The sequence below is a fragment of the Rhineura floridana genome, chromosome 7 (genome assembly GCF_030035675.1).
Source record: "Rhineura floridana isolate rRhiFlo1 chromosome 7, rRhiFlo1.hap2, whole genome shotgun sequence".
In the NCBI taxonomy this organism is placed as follows: domain Eukaryota; kingdom Metazoa; phylum Chordata; class Lepidosauria; order Squamata; family Rhineuridae; genus Rhineura; species Rhineura floridana.
Window position 1 is genome coordinate 86,578,649 of NC_084486.1, and position 19,132 is coordinate 86,597,780.

General features: G+C 41.1%; 1 protein-coding gene across 3 annotated transcripts in view; it reads right to left on the minus strand.

Annotated features, from left to right (window-relative positions):
* Positions 1–212: 212 nt before the first annotated feature.
* The window catches only part of OGA (O-GlcNAcase), a 38,849-nt gene continuing 19,929 nt past the window's right edge, over positions 213–19,132 (minus strand). Inside the window, exons 11-16 of one of the 3 annotated variants that reach the window (XM_061636233.1) lie at positions 16,886–16,971; positions 15,917–16,021; positions 14,527–14,612; positions 9,627–9,819; positions 6,784–6,943; positions 213–2,323 (exon numbers count right to left, since the gene is read on the minus strand). In XM_061636233.1, coding sequence (XP_061492217.1) covers positions 2,187–2,323; positions 6,784–6,943; positions 9,627–9,819; positions 14,527–14,612; positions 15,917–16,021; positions 16,886–16,971 — 767 coding nt within the window. In that variant the 3' untranslated portion in view covers positions 213–2,186. Of the gene's footprint in view, positions 2,324–2,360; positions 2,613–6,783; positions 6,944–9,626; positions 9,820–10,963; positions 12,444–14,526; positions 14,613–15,916; positions 16,022–16,885; positions 16,972–19,132 lie in introns of those variants that run through there. The other 2 variants (XM_061636234.1, XM_061636236.1) reach the window with 2 other exon arrangements.

The following is a 19,132-nucleotide window of genomic DNA, read 5'->3' on the forward strand; positions in this document are numbered from 1 at the left end:
GTTGTTCTCTTATGAGAGGCTAAATTGCTCTAGAAAATGAATGTATTTGTGTTTATCATGCTGTTCATTGCATTGCAACAGCATACAGTAATGCTGGCCTAATCTGTTTTTCATGCAGTTTTAAATTCTAGAGCAAACCGCCTTGTATGAAGTGGAAGAATATTCTTCCTTAATGATTTTCCGCATTGTGCAACATTATACAGAGAAGAGTCTTTACATTCACTTTGCAATTTATTCTATTTCTCACATGGTCTTCAAATACAATTTTACACAGTCCGTTGTTCTGCTACAGATACAGTAGGTCTAAAGACAGTAATGAAAGTGGCATTCCAACTGTACGCAGTGAAAACTGATAACCATGAAAGCTGTGTCAATGCATCGCTTTACAACTCCAGAGTGAGGGACTGACCCAGACTTTCAAGATCATCACACAATTAACTTAACAGTGATAAATTTATAAGAATTTCTGTTAACAGTATAAAAACCAAGATGTCCCCCTCCCCCAAAATGTATAATGCCGTAAATCCAGATAATGTTCCTGGTATCTAATTAAAACTAAACCAAGTGGCTAGCTGCTGTGCATACACTCAACGCCATACAAACCTCATGAAAGCCAGCTTGGAATTACACAAGAGCTATCATCATAGTTCAGTGCCTCGCATCCCAAGTGAAATGTACTTGTTGCAGCTTAAATAACTTGCTAAAACTGTTCTCATAGTGAACATATAATGAAGGCTGAACAGCAGCTTCTCAGTAGGGCCTGCAAACTACACTGACAAAAAATTGCCATTTGAAAAAGTACATAAAACCTCTTCAAAGTTTACACAGAGGGCTTAAAAAAAGATTAAACTTAATTTTTTCAAAAAGGGAGTATTTTCAAAGGTAGCCAAAATAGCTGACCGTAGCAGGTGAGAAAAATGAGGTGCTGTATTGGTTGACTGCCCCATAGGAACAAAGCATTAAATGAACGGGAATAACTCCTTCCAAGTGATGCACCTACTACAACTCCTAGCCATGCAGATTCCACTTTTCTTATTTGAGGGGGAAATGTAAATGCTTGGAACAGGCAGTAATATTAAAATTAGGTAACTACTTAAATGATGTGTAAAATGTGCTTATTTTTGTCCATCAAAAAGTCTGTCACAAACGTGCATGACTTGAAGACCCTGATTTAGACGGAATGACTGACATGGGGAGGGGGCAGCTGTAAATCACAGTATTCCACCCACCCACCCAGTCTGGGTAGGCAATTTGGCTGGCTGTCAGTGGCATTAATGATTTCACTAGATTGCCCTCTGAGTAGTTTATCCCCAGTAGGAGGCAGTGTCTACTCCACCTTTTAAGAATTTGTCCTCTCAAGGAACGACCCTTCTAGATCAGCACTGGTCTTTTCCCACAGCGGCATTTCTAGTGAAGGTCATGAGGCACGGTAGAAAAGGCCTGTAGTGAAGTTGGCTTCAGCCTCTCTTGTGGTTTGACATTATTCAAAAGTGCTGTCTCAGAATACCACTTTGCTTCAGAAAGCAAAAACATTACAAAACAATTAAACACAAAGTATAAGCGTACAGTGAGTTTATATATATTTATACACTGAAATTTACACTTCTTCCACTGAGTGACCTTGCCACAGACAAATGCACAGTTTTTATCCCTATGAAGCACGAAGCTTAACCAATTCTTTAAGTGATGGTCATTAATTTCCCTATCAGCAAGCATGACAATCAACAAACCTAGAGTTGTCAGTGTTTGTCTGTCCTTAACCTGACCAACACAGGCACCCTGCTTTCCTCTGTAAAAGGAGAGATCCCACATCAAGACCAAGATCCAGGGGAGAAGCATTTCATGTCAGGACTTTCTGGAAAAGACAACCATTCTGTTGAGCACAGAGGTGGATGCATGGAACTGCCACCAGTACCTCTTTGGGAATTCATATGAATCTCTTCCCGAGGCTACATAATATGCAGTATTCCTTGACACTTTGCTTAAGACCAGGAAATGACGATGACCAGTATCCATTTTCCAAATAGTGTTTTGAGCAGCATCTCAGAAAGGGTAATGGGTGAATTTTCACATAGCTCCTGTCAGGCCAGCTGACTGCTGCCTTTGCATGGACAGACAATAAGATAAAACCTCAGGCTCTCCAACCATTACTTGATTACAGTATCAAAGGTTCACCAACAACGTCCTCACAAGCTCCTTCCAAGAATAATGACATCCTTCGGGAATCCCTCCATTTTAGCTATTTCAAAGCATCCCAGCTTGCTGTAAAATTCCAGGATTCTTTTATCATCTGGTCTCACTTCACAGAAAGCCCCACGGGAGCCTGAAGAAGAGAGGAAGACAATATTTGGGGAGGGAGTACAAGCAGAAAACAAACACTGTAGATTTCTCTTATTGGTCCACACCCCATTGCCCATCTGAACCAAGGCTAAGAGCAGTGAGTAGATTTACAACAGCGCAAGTGTCTGTATACTCATCTTTTCATTCTGTTCCCCAAGCCCATTATGCTGCAGAAGGTTCAGTACTTCAATATTAAAGGAAAGTCAATGATCATATTGGCTGGTATCCAAAGAGCAGTAAGACCAGCACTAGCAGCTGGAACACCTAGGAGACTGGGGAAGATGACATACCATCATTGCCACTCTAAAGCACTTTCTTTTTACAGATGAGGGAGCCACCTGTGAATCATCAAGCATTGTGATAAGACCCCACCCCCTTTGAACTGTCTTTAAGCCAGGTTGTTGGGGCCCCTTGGAGCAAGACTAAAACTAGTAGCATGGATTAGGATTTATGTTTATTTATTTTTGGCCTGTTAATACATTAAGTACAGAGCAAAATAATAAAAGGCTAGATTATTTCACTACTACTGAATTTATCCTATGTTTAATTGTTATTTTGTCTTATTTGAGTTTACTGATAGGTTTCGTAACAAATTGTTTTTTTCAAATGTTAGCGAGTTTGATAATGTTAATTTTATTGTGAGCTACTTTGGGCACTTTTTCTATGGAAAAACAACATATAAATTAACTTATTTTAGGCATGCCCAATACCCATCAGGATTGCCTGCTTGTTTTTAAAAGAGCCATGGGGCAGGATAGAGAGGCAAGCTCTGGTGCTGGAAGTTTATTAAAAGCACAACACGTTTCGGAACTGGTCCTTCGTCAGGAGCTGTGAGGATTTGTTTATCTGGTATGCAGTGTGGGCCTGTTTTAGAGAATTGGCATTCCCACCTTGAGCGGGGGCGTGTTTGCCGCCACCCCATTGCTAGGAAGACTCGGGAAGGTTCTAGAAGGTTTTCATGTCGGTCAGGTGGGGCTTGATGCCCTATCAGGCAAAGGGACAGAGCAACTATAAATAGTGTGCTCCTCCCTAAGATCGCGCCTTTTTGCGTTGCGGCACCCTCCCTCCCTCCCTTGTCTGTATGGGCTCTGCTAGTCACCATATTGGGGCTGAGTAGGATTTTTTTTTTGGAGATCCTGATTTCAGAATCTCTTTGGTTTTGCCTACTACATACTGCTTGGGTTTGATTCGTTTGGCTTGTCAGGGGGGGTTGTGGTGATTCCGGATTGGCTGGCGTGGAATTCGGGCAGGTGAGGTAATGGGGGTTAAAAGTAAGGAGGATGAGGCATTTTGGTAAAGGGCACTCCCTAGGGAAACTTCAGGATGTAATGTCCTTGTGGATCTAGGGAGTGTCCACGTGTGACCAGCTTCCGCATCAGGGTGAACGCTTGTACGGCAGGGCCAGGATGCGGGGGCTGGAACCACATACCTGACTCCAATAGCAAGGAGGGATAACTTTTCCCAAATCCTTGACTGGGGAGTTATAGTCCGATGTGACTGAGTTGCCTCTGTATTGGAGGGTCTATACCCTACCAGATAGGTGGAGCCTCACCTGCCCGAACTATTTTATATAATATGATTGGCTGATTTGGATTCAATTTATTATGTGTTATATTTTAATAAATATAACATTACTCCATGTATGTGTCACGAGTCTTCATTGGTGTGGTGGCAATGTGCATTGCCTGACAAAGGAAAGATAAACAGATCCTCACAGCTCCTGACGAAGGACCAGTTCCGAAACGCGTTGAGCTTTTAATAAACTTCTTCCAGCACCAGAGCTTGCCTCTCTATCCTGCCCTTTGTTTGGTGCTGTTCCCTTTTGTTTCTGCCTTTAAAGGAGCCATGTCATACTGCAAACTGCTTTAGAACTGCCCTTTGGGCTGTTTGGTAAACACAAATCCAAAGGGTAGAATTCAATGCTAGTCCTACTCAGAGCAGAACCACTGAAGTTAATAGTCATGACTAACTCAGGTTCATAAATTTCAATTAATCTACTCTGAGTAGGACTTAGTTGAATACAACCCAAAGTCTGTCTGGGCATGTGGAATTAGTTGCATGGTTTCTGCATCTGAGCTACTGGACACCCACTGGTCCTCTGAGGAAGCTTAGATACAACTCTTCAAATTATATGGCTGTCTAGGACTTACAAGGATGATACGGGGTGCAGAAGTGGTTCATTACTGCCAAAATTTCCACCTGCACTGAAACACTATTTTGTATTTTCTATTGTGAACATGTTCATTATTATTGATGGACTTGCCAAAGCAGCAGCAACCCAATAATTATGCACAATTATGCCAACTATGCTTGCAATATGCAACAATTTAACTTATATTGCTGATTAAGAGATGTCTGTACTTCTAAATAAGAAATGTGCAAATATACTGCAGCTTTTTATAAATAACTCAAAATGTGCTCTTAATATGTAGGTGAAAATGAAATGTTTGTATTTTTTGTGACTTGATTGTTTTTATACAGCCACAACAGTGGCTGTATACTATAGCCAGTATGGATTTTTCTCATTCAGCAATGTTAAAGTGAAAACACCCCCATGCCATTTTGCTGCTTCCCATAAGCACATTTCAAAACAAAACTTTACAAAACGTATCGTCCTGAACTCAGAAATGCTTGCTTAACAACCCTCTAAGTTTTCATGGTGACACACAAAACAGTCAAAGAGAATCGAAAGTTCAAAGTTTAAAACAAGAGAAAAAAATCCAGACCCCTATTGACTTTTTTCTGTCAGCGGTCCCATAATTTGTTGAAATAAATTAAAAATCAACCATGTTGACAGAGTACCTGTAATCCTATTACTGACCTTGCCCCATACTCTGACCTTCATCTTCTGCAATGTAAAAGTTTAAAAAATGCATGACTGATTTTTAATTAATTTAAGAAATTTAACACTGAAATCTATTATAGCATCGGGTATACTCAGTAAGAACCGTCAGTGTTCTAAAGCCAGACTCACAGCTGTTTGGCTTGGCTTATCATGTGGCCACACCCATGCCAGGCCTTTACAGTATTTCACTTTAGGCAGTCATGGCTTCCCCCAAAGAATCCTGGGAAATGTAGTTTGTGAAGGGTGCTGAGAGTTGTTAGGAGACTCCTATTCCCAGACAGAGCTCCAGTGGCCAGAGTGGTTTAACAGTCAGCCCCTCTTCTGGGCACAGTAGCTCTGTGAGGGGAATAGGGCCTCTCCTAGCAACTCTTAGCACCCTTCACAAACTACACTTCACAGGATTCTTTGGGGAAAGCCATGACTGCCTAAAGTGAAATAAAGGTATGGTACGGATGTGGCTAGGGACAGCTTTGGTTTAAATTTGGGTGGGAGGCTACATGTGCCTGCTATAGAATAAAAAGCTGGGGGAAACCCTGAAAAACAATGATACTGTTCACAATGTTTTCCTTTTGGAAAGGAAAGGGGCTTTCCCTCTGCCTAGTGCCCACCCACCCAATCTCATCCCCTTCCTCTCCCCTCCACCAAGTCAGTTTCACCTATCCTAGGCATGATTGTACAGGAGTAAATCCCACTGAACTCAAAAAGCACGCAAATGATCAAACCTGCTTTCCCTTCCTCCCTGCTATCCACCACTCACCATACGCTCAGAGGCTCATGTTACCAATTTCTTCTATCCTACACAGGAAGTGGATTGGACTGTGAAAGACCAACCCAAATTTTATTTGCATTTTTACAAATTTGTAGGGCAGTACAGTATCTCCGATATTGGTGCATTCACTATAGCTATTCAATTTCCCTGCTTTTAAAAGTTTGGTAGAAATATCTGTTGGCTATAGGTACGTTCTTAAACCACAAGGGTTTTTATGCCTATTAGTGAATTATATTTTGTTGTTTTGAAGTTTTGTATTTTATTGTGTTTTTTCAGTTTCATTGTTTGTTATATATACATACTGTATTTGTTATTTTGTAAACCATTTTGTAATTGTCTTAGTATTAAGTGGCATATAAATATGTGAAAATAATAATACCCCACCATCTCAACACAAAGCATTCTTAGCTGCAGACAATACAAAATCCAATCAAATTAAAATATCTATCATATGATTATCAGTGAGATTACACATATAGATCCAATTAGAGGAATCATAACTCCAAGCCAAATGCTTCTCTAAACAAAAAATGCTTCTCTAAACAAAAAAAACAGCCAAGTGGGAGTTGGTTAGATGGGCTTCAATTGGCAGGGAGTTCTACAGCAAGGCCATCACCGCTGCCCCTTTTCCTTACAATGTTTTACCAAACTCGAGATGGTGAGGACACCCAGTACACTAGGCATGGCCTTTCCAGGCAGATCTTCAGGTCTTTGGGAGAGATGTACTCAGAGAAGTACTCCCTGCTATACTGACAATGGGCATCTAATAAGAAGCCTATGATTGCTTTTAATATCCCAACAACTGTAATAGTCAGGAATGGAAACTTACCATTTGCCTTGAGAGAGGAGAGCAGGCATGCCATCATGCTTTTAGCCACACTCGGATCAGTCACCTTTTTATGGATGTCAATCTTTATCAGTGAAGGGAAGTTGGCAAGAAATGTTTCTGGCAGAACTTCTTGCTCCTCATGGAAGCTCAGCATAATTTTCTATAACATACACAACAGAAAACATCAAAATCTGTTCAGTAATCTATTTTGGAAACATTGCACACACTTGGTGAACAGAGCTGTTGGGACTTGGTAGTACAGGAGAAAAAAGAAGGGGGAGACCCCAAGATGCTGAAAAAAGGAATTCTTCAGAATTCCTTTTTTCAGCATCTTGGACAAGAATTCCTTTTTTCAGCATCTTGGGGTCTCCCCCCTTTTTTTCTCCTGTTTTATCTTGGATGCTTACCACCCTCGTTGCTTGGGACTTAGTAGTAGCCTATCCAGTAGACCAGTGGTTCCCAACCTGTGAGTTGCAGGCTTCATAAGTAAACCCAAAATTATTATTGCTTATAATCCTTAACTGGTATGATGAAAACCACTTGCAACTTTTTGTTTTGTTGGTATATTATAATGCTGTGTTGACACTTCTAAATGAACATTGGAAAGGCTTGACTCTTGCATTTTAACACCTGGAAACAGCTCTGGTGGCAGATTTGGTGATGGTACGCCACAAGCTCATATAGGGAGATTTCAGTGACTATTATAGCTCATATCTGACATACAGACCTGTCTGGATCCCAAGCGTAAATCCTCTGACTGCCAATCTACCATGAGACTCAATCCTTTCCCCTCTCTTAACTACTCTGATGTTTGCTTTTAGGAGAGTACCTAGCTAGCCTAGTATGTTTTAGATCAGTGGTTCACAAACCTTTTACCCCTACAGACCACTTGAACATCACTGATAGCCTTGGTGGACCACTCAATTATTTTTCTACCTATTGTACCAATTGTAATGTGCTGTGGTAGGTGCTGTATGATTTCAAATTGAATTTTTATTGCTTCTTTTATGTCTTATATTGTATTTTACTGTATTACAATTTGAATTCTATGGAATGCAAATTGTAATACAATGAAATACAATATAAGAAATAAAAGAAGCAATAAAATACAGTTAAATTAGCATGAATATTTAATATGGACATGCCATGGACCATCTGAATGAAGCTCACGGATCACTGGTGGTCCATGGATCACAGTTTGGGAACCTCTGTTTTAGATGAATAATTTCTGCTGTTGCTGAATTGAGCTTCTCTGAATTGGATTTGAACAAAATTTATTAAATCATTGCATTGTGTTTGTTTTGCTGAAGTCCAGACTCCTGTTGTCACAGTGGCCAACCACATGCCCGTGGGAAGCCCAAAAGCAGGACCTGAGTGCAACAGCTCTCTCCCCACCTGTGATTTCCAGCAACTGGTATTCAGAAGCATACTGCCTCCGACTGTGGAGGTAGAACATATCCATCAGGGTTAGTAGCCATTGATAGCCTTACCCTCCATGAATTTGTCTAATCCTCTTTCAAAGCCATCCAAGTTGGTGGCCATCACTGTCTCTTGTGGGAACCAATTCCATAGTTTAACTATGCACTGTGTGAAGAAGTATTTTCTTTTGTCTGTCCTGAATCTTCCAATGTTCAGCTTCATTGAATGTCCACGAGTTCTAGCATTATGAGAGAGGGAGAAAAACTTCTCTGTCCATTTTCTCCACACCATGCATAATTTTATACATTTTTATTATATCACTTCTTACTTGCCTTTTCTCTAAACTAAAAATCCCCAAATGCTGCAACCTTTCCTCATAGGGAAGTTGCTCCATCCCCTTGATCATTCTGGTTGCCCTTTTCGGAATCTTTTCCAACTCTACAATATCCTTCTTGAGATGAGGTGATTAGAACTGAATACAGCATTCCAAGTGCAATCACACCATAGGTTTGTATAATGGCATTATGATATAGATAGATTTATTTTCAGTTCCTTGATCTCTAACATGGAATTTGTTTTTCTTTCCCCATAGCTGCCACATCTGGGCCGACATCTTTACTACGACTCAAAGATCTCATTCCTGGTCTGTCACCTTCAGGTCAGACCCCATAAGCAAGTATGTGAAATTAAGATTTTTTTTGCCCTGATGTGCATCACTTTACACTTGTTTACATTGAATTGCATTTGCCATTTTACCACCCATTCACTCAGTTTGGAGAGGTCCTTTTAGAGCTCATCGCAATCACTTTTTGTTTTAACCACCCTGGACAATCCAGTATCATAAGCAAATTTGGCTACCTCACTGCTCATCCCAAATTCTAGACCATTTATGAACAAGTTAAAAACAACAGGTCCCAAAATTGATCCTTAAGGGACTCTGTTTTCCACATCCCTTCATTGGGAGAACTGTCCATTTATTCTTACTCTCTGGTTCTTTCTACTTAACTAGTACCAGATCCAGAAGAATGGATATGTCTTTATTGTGAAATGTTTAACTTAGAATTATGCATGAACATAACTATACTGTAGAACTGACTCCATGATTACATTATCTGAAATGTAAAGCTATAAAATGCAATTCTTCTATTTAATTTGTAAGAATGAAATTTAACACTTTCAGCTCAAACCTTGAATTCAAAATCTATAGTTTACAGGTAACTTTAGACATGGATTTCCAAAGGCACAGAGAAAAAATAATTCTAGAGACTACTTGGCCTGCACACTATCATATATCTGAGGCCTTGATATTGGAAATGTCCAGGACAAATTCCTCCCACTCTTCCAAGAAGTTTAAACACAATATGGAACAAGAGCCTAAACTTCCAAGTAGCTTGATAATGCAAGCATACAGCAGTATGACTAACCTCTGCCTCCGACAGCTCCTTATCACTGGTCGGCTTGCTGTATTTCTCCTGCATGAAAGGAATCCAGGCAATTTTGCATTTCTTGATGAAAGGAGTTACATCAACGGTGCCCAGTGCATAGCCACAGATACCATCTTCATCCTCCAGCACAAAGCAATAATCTGGGCTGAGGGAAAGCAAACCACCTACCAGCCTGAGAGGAAAGGAATGGTCAGCTGAACTCAAAGAAATAATGAACATATTAGATAACTACTGCAACAGCCCAAAAATAAGTCTACAGAACAATTAACCTAGTGAGGCCCTGTAATGTGAGAGCACAATAGATGAATAAATGAACCGAAGTTGCAAGCTGTGCATATTTAAGCTACAAGTTTAAGAACAGGCTACTTATTAAATGCCAGTGGGTCAGGCACTGTGTAGAGCATACAAGAAGTGTCTTTTTGGGCACTACTCCCAGTGAGGAGACCCAGAGTGCACGCAGGGAAGGACCCCACTATCCTCACAGCAGCACATTCCTTCATGATTTTGTTGGATGCTATCTCTGGGAACTCAAGGACAGATTTTGATTGGGAACACTGGTAGCCCCTCAATAACCAGAAGCCGGTATGTGAAAGCCTTTTGTAAAGCCCTCCCAAATGTAATGTACTACTTTGTGATCAGGTTAAGAGTCAAGGTGGGGCAGAGGGCCCAGGGGCAAACCGGAGTGGTGGCCAAGGGCCCAACTCCTGGTTTGAGATACCCATTACTTGGGAGGGCAGCAGGGGTGGAGGAGACATCCCTCTTATTCCATGCAGTGAGTTGGTGAAAATTACAAAAGGAGCCCTGCCCTAGGCCTGGTGCATGAGATCCTGGCATGTGGCCTGGAACAGGCTTTACAGTCATGATCATACCTGCACCTGCACCTGTTGCACCTGTCCTGGTTATATTCCCAACATATTTTCTTGGCCCACTCTCTGCGGGGAAGTGTGGGATCATTTTGGCTTCACTTAAATCAGATCTCCCCCCATTCACTTCCCGAATCCACAGCTTGTCACAAATCAAGTCCCACTGCATTATCTTATTACTAGCTGCTTTGCAATTGAGTTTTTTTTATCTTAAGTGACTGTGGCCTGGTAGTCAGTCCTAGCCCTGGCCATGTAGACAGAGCTCATGTGGTTGGACAGCACACACACAAGATGAGACTATGTGTTTTATTCCCTGCTTTTCCCAGCAGCTTTTAATATTGTATTTACATTTAATAAGAACATAAGAGCCTGCCGGATCAGGCCAATGGCCCATCTAGTCCAGCATTCTGTTCTCACAGTGGCTAACCAGTTGCGCATGGGAAACCCACAAACAGAATCCAATGCAAAGAGCGCTCTCCCCTCCTGTGATTTCTAGCAACTGGGATTTGGAAACATACTGCCTCTGGAGGCACAGCATAGCCATCATGGCTAGTAACTATTGATAGTACTTTCTTCCATTATTTGTCTAATCCTCTTAAATCCATCCAAGGTGGTGGCCATCATTGCCTCTTGTGGGAACCAATTCCTTAGTTTAACTACGTGCTGTGTGAAGAAGTACTTTCTTTTGTCTCTCCTGAATCTTCCAACATTCAGCTTCATTGGATGTCCACAAGTTCTAGTGTTATGAAGGAGAAAAACTTTTCTCTATCCACTTTCTCCATATCATGCATAATTTTATACACTTGTATCATGTCACCCCTTCCTCAACTTTTTTTCTAAACTATAAAGCCCCAAATGATGCAACCTTTACTCAGAGGGGAGTTACTCCATCCCCTTGATCATTTTGGTTGCACTTTTCTGAACCCCTTCTGTTTCTACAATATCCTTTTTTGAGGTGAGGCATCCAGAACTGTACACAGTATTCAAAATGCGACCGCACCGTAGATTTGTGTAATGGCATTATGATATCAGCAGTTTTATTTTCAATACCTTTCCTAGTGACTCCTAGCATGAAATTTGCCTTTTTCACAGCTGCCACACACTGGCTCAACTTTTTCATCAAGCTGTCTACTGCGACTGATCAGTCACCGCCAGTTCAGACCCCATGACCATATATGTGAAATTAAGATGATTTGCTCCAATATGCATTACTTTACCTTTGTTTATGTTGAATTGCAGTTGCGATTTTACCACCCATTCAATCAGTTTAGAGAAGTCCTTTTGGAGCTCTTCGCAATCCCTTTTTAACAACTCTGAATAATTGAGTATCATCAGCACACTTGGTCACCTCACTGCTCATCCCTAACTCTATGTCATCTATGCCCAAATTAAAAAGCACAGGTCCCAATACCAATCCTTGGGGGACTCTGTTTTCCACACCCCTCCACTGGGAGAACTGTCCATTTATTCCTACTCTCTGCTTAACCAATTCCTGATCCAGAAGAATGGGTGTCTTTTTTGTGAAATGTTTAATTTAGAATTATGCCTGAACATAACTATACTGTAGAAAAGTCCATGATTACAGACATCTCCTCTTATTCTATGACTGCTAAGCTTACTCAGGAGTCATTGATGAGGTACTTTGTCAACAGCTTTTTGAAAGTCCAGGTACACTATGTCAACTATCTATATGCTTGTTGACATTCTCAAAGAACTCTAATAGATAAGTTAAACAGGACTTACCCTTGCAGAAGCCACACTGGTTCTGCTTCAGCAAGGCTTGCTCTTCTATATGCTTGGTTCTTTTATCTTTAACAATACTTTCTACCAGTTTTCCTAGGAAGATAAGCTAACTGGCCTGTAATTTCCAGGATCCCCCCGAATCCCTTTTTAAAGATTGGCCACTTTCCAGTCCTCAGGTATGGAGGTGGATCTGTGGGACAAGTTACATATTTTTGTTAGAAGATCAGCAATCTCACATTTGAGTTCTTTGAGAACTCTCAGGTGGATGCCATCTGGACCTGGCAATTTCAGTTTTTATTTTTTCTACAAGTCTAGAACTTCATCTCTCGCCACCATTATTTGCCTCAGTTCCTCAGACTCCATTCCTGTAAAAGTTAGTTCAGGCACTGGGATCTGCCATATATCCTCCGCTGGGAAAACTGATGCAAAGAATTCCTTAAGCTTCTCTGCAATCTCCTTATCCTGCTTAACTACACCTTTAACTCCCTTATCATCCAAGGGTCCAACCGCCTCCCTAGATGGACTCCTGCTTTTAATGTATTTAAAGATTTGTTGTTGGTTTTTTATATTTTTAGCAATGTGCTCCTCAAATTCCTTTTTGGTATCCCTGAATGTCTTTTTGCATGTCTTTTGCCAGAGCTTGTGTCTTTTTTATTCTCCTCATTCGGCCAAGACTTCCATTTTGTGAAGGAAGCCTTCTTGCCTCTAATAGCTTCTCTGACTCTGGTCATATTTTTCCTGATCTGCTTCTAATATTGTGTTTTTAAACAACTCCAGAGTGATTTGACCCTCTGGACTTTGCCTTTCAACTTCCTTTTTACCAATCCCGTTATTTTGGGGAAGTTTCCTCTTTTGAATCAAATGTGACCATGTTGAATTTTCTTGGCAATTGGCCATTTACATGTATATTTAATTTAATAGCATTGTGGTCACTATTCCCAATCAGTTCAACAACATGTACACGTCTCACACGAGGTCATGGGTGTCACCTGAGATTAAGTCTAAGGTTGCTGTCTCTCTGGTCAGTTCCATGACCAACTGTTCTAGGACACAGTCATTTAGGGTATCTAGAACGTGTACCTCTTTGTCATGACTGGACACATTTGTAGCCAGTCTATGTCAGGGTAGTGGAAGTCACCCATTACTACAGGATTTCCTAGTTTGGATGCTTCCTTGATTTCATTTTTCATCTCAAGATCTCCCCCAGCATTTTGGTCAGGAGGTTGATAGAATGTCCCCAGTGCTACATTACTGTTGGGGCCTGGTATTACCACCCGCAATGATTCTATGGAAGAGTCTGCCTCTTTGGCAGTTTCTAGCTTGCTGGATTCAATGCCCTCTTTCACATATAGAGCAACACCACCTCCAATACATCCTTCCCTGTCCTTCCAATATAGTTCATATCCAGGGGTAACAGTGTTCCACTGGTTTCTCTGCTCCATGATGTTTGTGTTATTCTCCCTATGTCAATGCTGTCCAATAAGACCAAGCATTCCAGTTCTCCCATCTTGGCTTGGAGGCTTCTAGCATTAGCATGTAAACACTTGTATACAGTGTCTCTCTTCAAGTGTCTTTGGCACTTTTGGTTTGACATGTCGTACTTTTGCCTCTCTGGATTGCTATCTAGTGCCCCTGCACTCTCAGTGCCTAGTTCAAGGCCTACCCCATTTAAGATTTCATCATTTTTTTGGTCTTCATCCTGGGGGAGATTTATTCCAAAGTGGACCCTCCTCAGCTCCTGTCAGTTTTCCCACTTCAATCAGTTTAAAAGTTGTTCTGCCACCTTTTATAAGCACCAACAGTCTGGTTCCATCCCGGTTCAAGTGCAGCCTGTCCCTTTTCTACAACCCCAAAGTGTTCCCTGGTGCCGAACAAATCCCAACCCTTCCTCCCAACATCACTGTCTCATCCACACATTGCATCTACAAAGCTGTGCCTGTCTAGCTAGCTCTGCATGTGGAACTGGTACCATTTCAAAAGACCTTGGAGGTCCTGGCTTTCAGAATCCTACCAAGCAACCTAAATTTTGCTTCCAGGACTATGATCAGGGATAGCAAGGGGCATACCAAGGGTGATAATCCGTGGCACCCCAGATGTTGTTGGACTCCAGTTCCCATCATCTCTGACCATCAGCCATGCCGGTTCGGCCTCATGATGGCTGAAGTCCAACATCATCTGGAGGGCCATAGATTAGCCACTCGCAAGATATACTATTACTAAACAAACACAGCATGTATTGAACACATTCAACCTTATCTCAACAGTATACATACTTGTCTCCAATTAGGTCTGGCTGACTATGGAAAGGCTGATCAGTTCCATCATCATACATTTCTCTGCAGATCTTGTACACGGATGCCTAAGGACATACACAAATATGCATATACAAGTTTTCCCCCCCATAGCATATACATCTGTTACTTTGGAAGTCATGTTGTTCCACTAACAAACAGGCATGCTAGTTACTTCATTGGATTCCATACCTCCATAATGGCACATATTTGACAGGTACTGCAATTACTGATGTGATGCAGTGGATGATATTTTGGACTTGGACTGGGGAAATGCAATGTTAAACCCCCTTGAAGCTCACTGTGCCTTGATACAATATTAAAATAATTCCATGCAGGTCACCTTGGAAGAAGCAAGGACTATAAATGTGGTAGATAAGGTACACAAATAGGGAAGGTCATAGCTCAGTGGCAGAATGTCTGCTTTGCATGCAGAAGGTCCCAGGTTCAATCCCCAGCATCTCACTGCAGGGCTAGGAATGTCCCGTCTGAAATCCTGGAGAACTGCTGCCAGTCAGCATAGATAACACTGAATGAGATGGGCCAATGGTCTGATTCAGTACAAGGCAGCTTCCTATGTTTTCTAAGCTATCCCACAATGCTTGCAGGATGATGTATCATTTCCAAATAGTTCAGTTTGACATGCATTTGGATTACATCACTCATTAATTGTACATGGTGACTATTAGTATAAATAATAAACTATTATTAACTATGCTATATACAATATAGTTCTCCCCCACCCCGGATTAGTTACAGATATTATCTATTGATTTTTTTTTTTTTTGAGTAGCTGCAGAAACAGCATCCTGACAATGGTGGCAGAGCACAGCCATCATGGCCAGTAGCCATTGATAGCCTTATCCTCCATGAATTTTTCTAATCTTCCTTTAAAGCCATCCAAACAAGCGTGTAGAGGACTGAAGCCTAAGTTCACTAAACTAGAGGTGGCAACTTCTCATTTAAAACTGGGAGGATTAAGGAGATACAATTCACTCTATAAATGGAAAGTGTTAGAAAAATTAGTAATGACATTATTGGCTGGCTAAATCTATTTAATTTTTAATGTGATAAAGATAATCAATTGGGCTGGGTTCACAAGGTTTTTAATTTTTATATTCCCTTTGATAATCAGGATAAAAAAAAGGCAACTAGTAAAAAGATTTTTTATAATATTGCTGGGGCGGCAACAGATTTCCGTGAGCCGCTCAATCTTGCTGTAATTTCCCCCATATGAGCCACAACTCTCCTAGGCATTCAAAAGACCCATGGAATAAAGAGTCTTGAGAAAGTAAAACTAACAGCAATTGTTATCAATGTGGTCTTCCAAACAATATAACTCTGTATGAAAATTGCCAAAGAATTGGGTTACCTCATCTTTAGGAAAATAGGGCCTGATGGTGTAGACTTTGGAAGTTGGAGTCAGAGGAGGTGGCTGAAAAAAGAGGTCATTTGCTCCTTCAATAGGCAGCAAACGCTGTGAAAACAAAGAATTAGTGTAAATGCTTGAGAAGCAAGATGCAATACATTCTTGGGCGTGCAGTGCAGACTCCCAAGTTAACTTTTGCTACTGCAGGCACCCGAGAGGGAAGTAGGGTTTTGCAGGCTTTACAAATGTAAGGACCATTTTTCCATTTTATCTGAATAGACGTTTTTAAAGATACACAACTGTTACAGCACTTAACGGAGTTTAAATTAAAACTCATTTCTGCTTTAGCATAATTTCACCAAATCTCATCTATGCTCTCAACATAGCCATGTCAGGAGGAAAGGTTTGGTCTGAAGAGGGTTAACTGGCCAGAGGAGACCCTAACCCCCAAACAACGTGCTGACTCAATTGGCTGTGCGCAGAGAGCACCTGTGAGGGGGAAGAAAGTAAGCCCCTGAAAAATCCATGATCAAATTCAAGCACAGAAAAAACATATAGTTAGGACTGGTTTGCCAATTGGATTACCAGAAATGTAAGGTACAAATTTTGCTTATGGAAAATCTTAGAATATGCAACATCATGTTCTCTTTGCTCATGGAGTTCTCGTCGGCAGACAAGCAGGCGCGCATTGTGCAATTGCGGGCGCAGATAAAAACGCTGTGCGACCTGCAAAGAAACAATGTGAAATGTACAACTAAAGCCGCTGCGCTTCGCGGGCGCATGGGAATGGCAGCATCTCCTTGGGATATTACTGTAGAAATGGGAGGAAAATTATTTTAAAACAAAGCTGTCAGGCTATTTGGGTTTGGACCAGAAAGCCTTCGGCAGACCAAGCCTTCCAGTCCTCTGACGCGCAATAAAAGTTTTCTCAAACAAAGACAATGTCATTCAGTCGTGAATTCATATTGATACCTGGAACTCTCCTGCTAGACCACCTCTAAAGGCCCAGGGTTCTTGGTCTCCACTTAAGAACTGTGCTGAAGATTGACTACGACACCCTGTGGAGATCAGATCCAAGCGGAGAACGTTACGAGAGGGGGGATTGTCCTGAGATACTAAAATGTCCAACAAGCTAACACACACTTTGTGGGAAAAGCTCTCTAGCTGAGCTATAATCCAAGAACTTACGGGGCTGTAATAATGCTGCACAGTGTGTAAAGATTCCTAATTACTAGTTACTTGTGCTCTTTATTAATAAGACCAAAATTATGTTAGATGATATAGTCTTAGAGAGCAGAACATTCAATCCAGTTAAAAGCTAACATGCCCCATTCCATACAGGTATAAAAGAGATAAAAAGGGCTGAGCTTGCCTGTCCTTTCTTCACTAAGAACATTGGGACGTTTCATGGAATAGTTGCCCAGCTTTGCCCATCAATGGATGTGTAATTTTAGCCATTGTCACAGCCCCATGAAAATACTTGGACCTGTCTGAAGTCACATTTTCATATTGTTTGAATCTTGCCAGAAAACTAGGTTTGGCGTGGAATAAAATAGCCCAAAGAATGTGGACCAGAGACCACTTTTTCAAGAGATTAGAAACCAATTCTGTCCACCTCTGTAGCTCTGCTTATACAACTGTAACCACAGCATACACATTGTTTCCAATAAAGGCAACAATGGCCTCAGTTACAGTATTTTATTTTCCCCACCCTCAACCATGTCAGAAATGCCATTAATTCCTGACAGACAGCCTCGGAAAGGGCTTTAAAGCTCTCTGCACTATTTATTAAGAACCAGGATATAATTTTTAATAATGGCTCAGCTTTGATGACAATTCTGATAGCCAAGCAATAAACCAATTAGCATAACTAACATCTTTGAGAGGGGATAGGCAGGTGAATTGTTGATGTGGGGATTAAGTAACCTGCTTAGTCTTCTGGTAAAATAAGCTGCGCAAGTTTGTTTCCTCTTGTGGACAGCGATCTACATCCTGTTCAAGTAACAATCTCAGATCAGTACAGTCAAAATGTGTCATGCTAGCAAGGTAGTCTCAAAGTGAACCAAGCCGGATATTGATGCATAGCAAATTATAAAAGCAAGCCTTTCATACAGCAAGACTCCAAATGTGTTAATTTGAGTTTCCACTGTTCCCATATCAGAGTCCCTCATTAAAGAGACTTTATGCTGTACCCTTTCACTGTAACTTGGAGTACTTCTCCTTTGAGACTACATTGTAACTAGCACTCCAACTATTATACACTTTACAGAGCTGCATGAATGAAGAGCTGTATGAATGAAAACCAAGAGTTAATGCCTGAGTCGCTGCGCAAATGTGACTTCAGCCCATGCCTACTGCCCCTAATCTGAGCTGCCTCACAGACAGACCCTTCCCATCTTAAATTTATTAATCTCGACACGCTGAAAGCATCTGGCGTGGTCCATCCAATAGCAGTAGACACTTGTGCTGAAGATTCTCCCATCTGCACACATTGGGGAAGAAGACAGTAGAAGGCATTAGTAATCCATAGTAGTAGTATCCACACTAGTTATATAAACTGAATGCTAGCTGGATTGAAAGAAAGGGTAAGGAGATCAGCCTTCAGTGGACCACCAAGCATATCAACATTCAATGGTGAAATCGGTATGATTTAGTGCTTCATATATATTCATATGAAATGATATGCAAGTGTTATGACTACATAAGTAATTATAGCAACATAAGATAATGGTTTCCATCATCACTAAAGACCAGGATCTCAACCAGAAGAATTCACCCAGTCTAAGGAGAGACATTTTGGCTGGGGTAAATGCATCAACTCGAATATAAAAATGCACTGAATTTATTACCAGTCAGTGTCAGAGATAGATAGTAAACACCAATTACTTCTGCTGGGAAAAGCCATCCCTATGGTAGAGTATGGCAGCCACAGTCAGCAGCCTGCTGTAAAAACTGGGAGATGTTCCAAAATTAAATCAACCTCACAGCTCAAGTCAATGGCCAATCAAGTTCAACTGATAACTGCAGTTATTCAATCTTCCTGCCAGGAGGAATGTCCCATTCTCATTTTTATTTGACAACATGGATAATTTGCAGGCTCTAAGAACTAGAGGAATTTAACTTGTTAATTAATGTATACTATATACAAATAAGAGGCGCCTCCCTTCCCGGCTTTAAAATAGGGGGCTGATAGTCTTGTAGTAGGGATTGGCTGATATG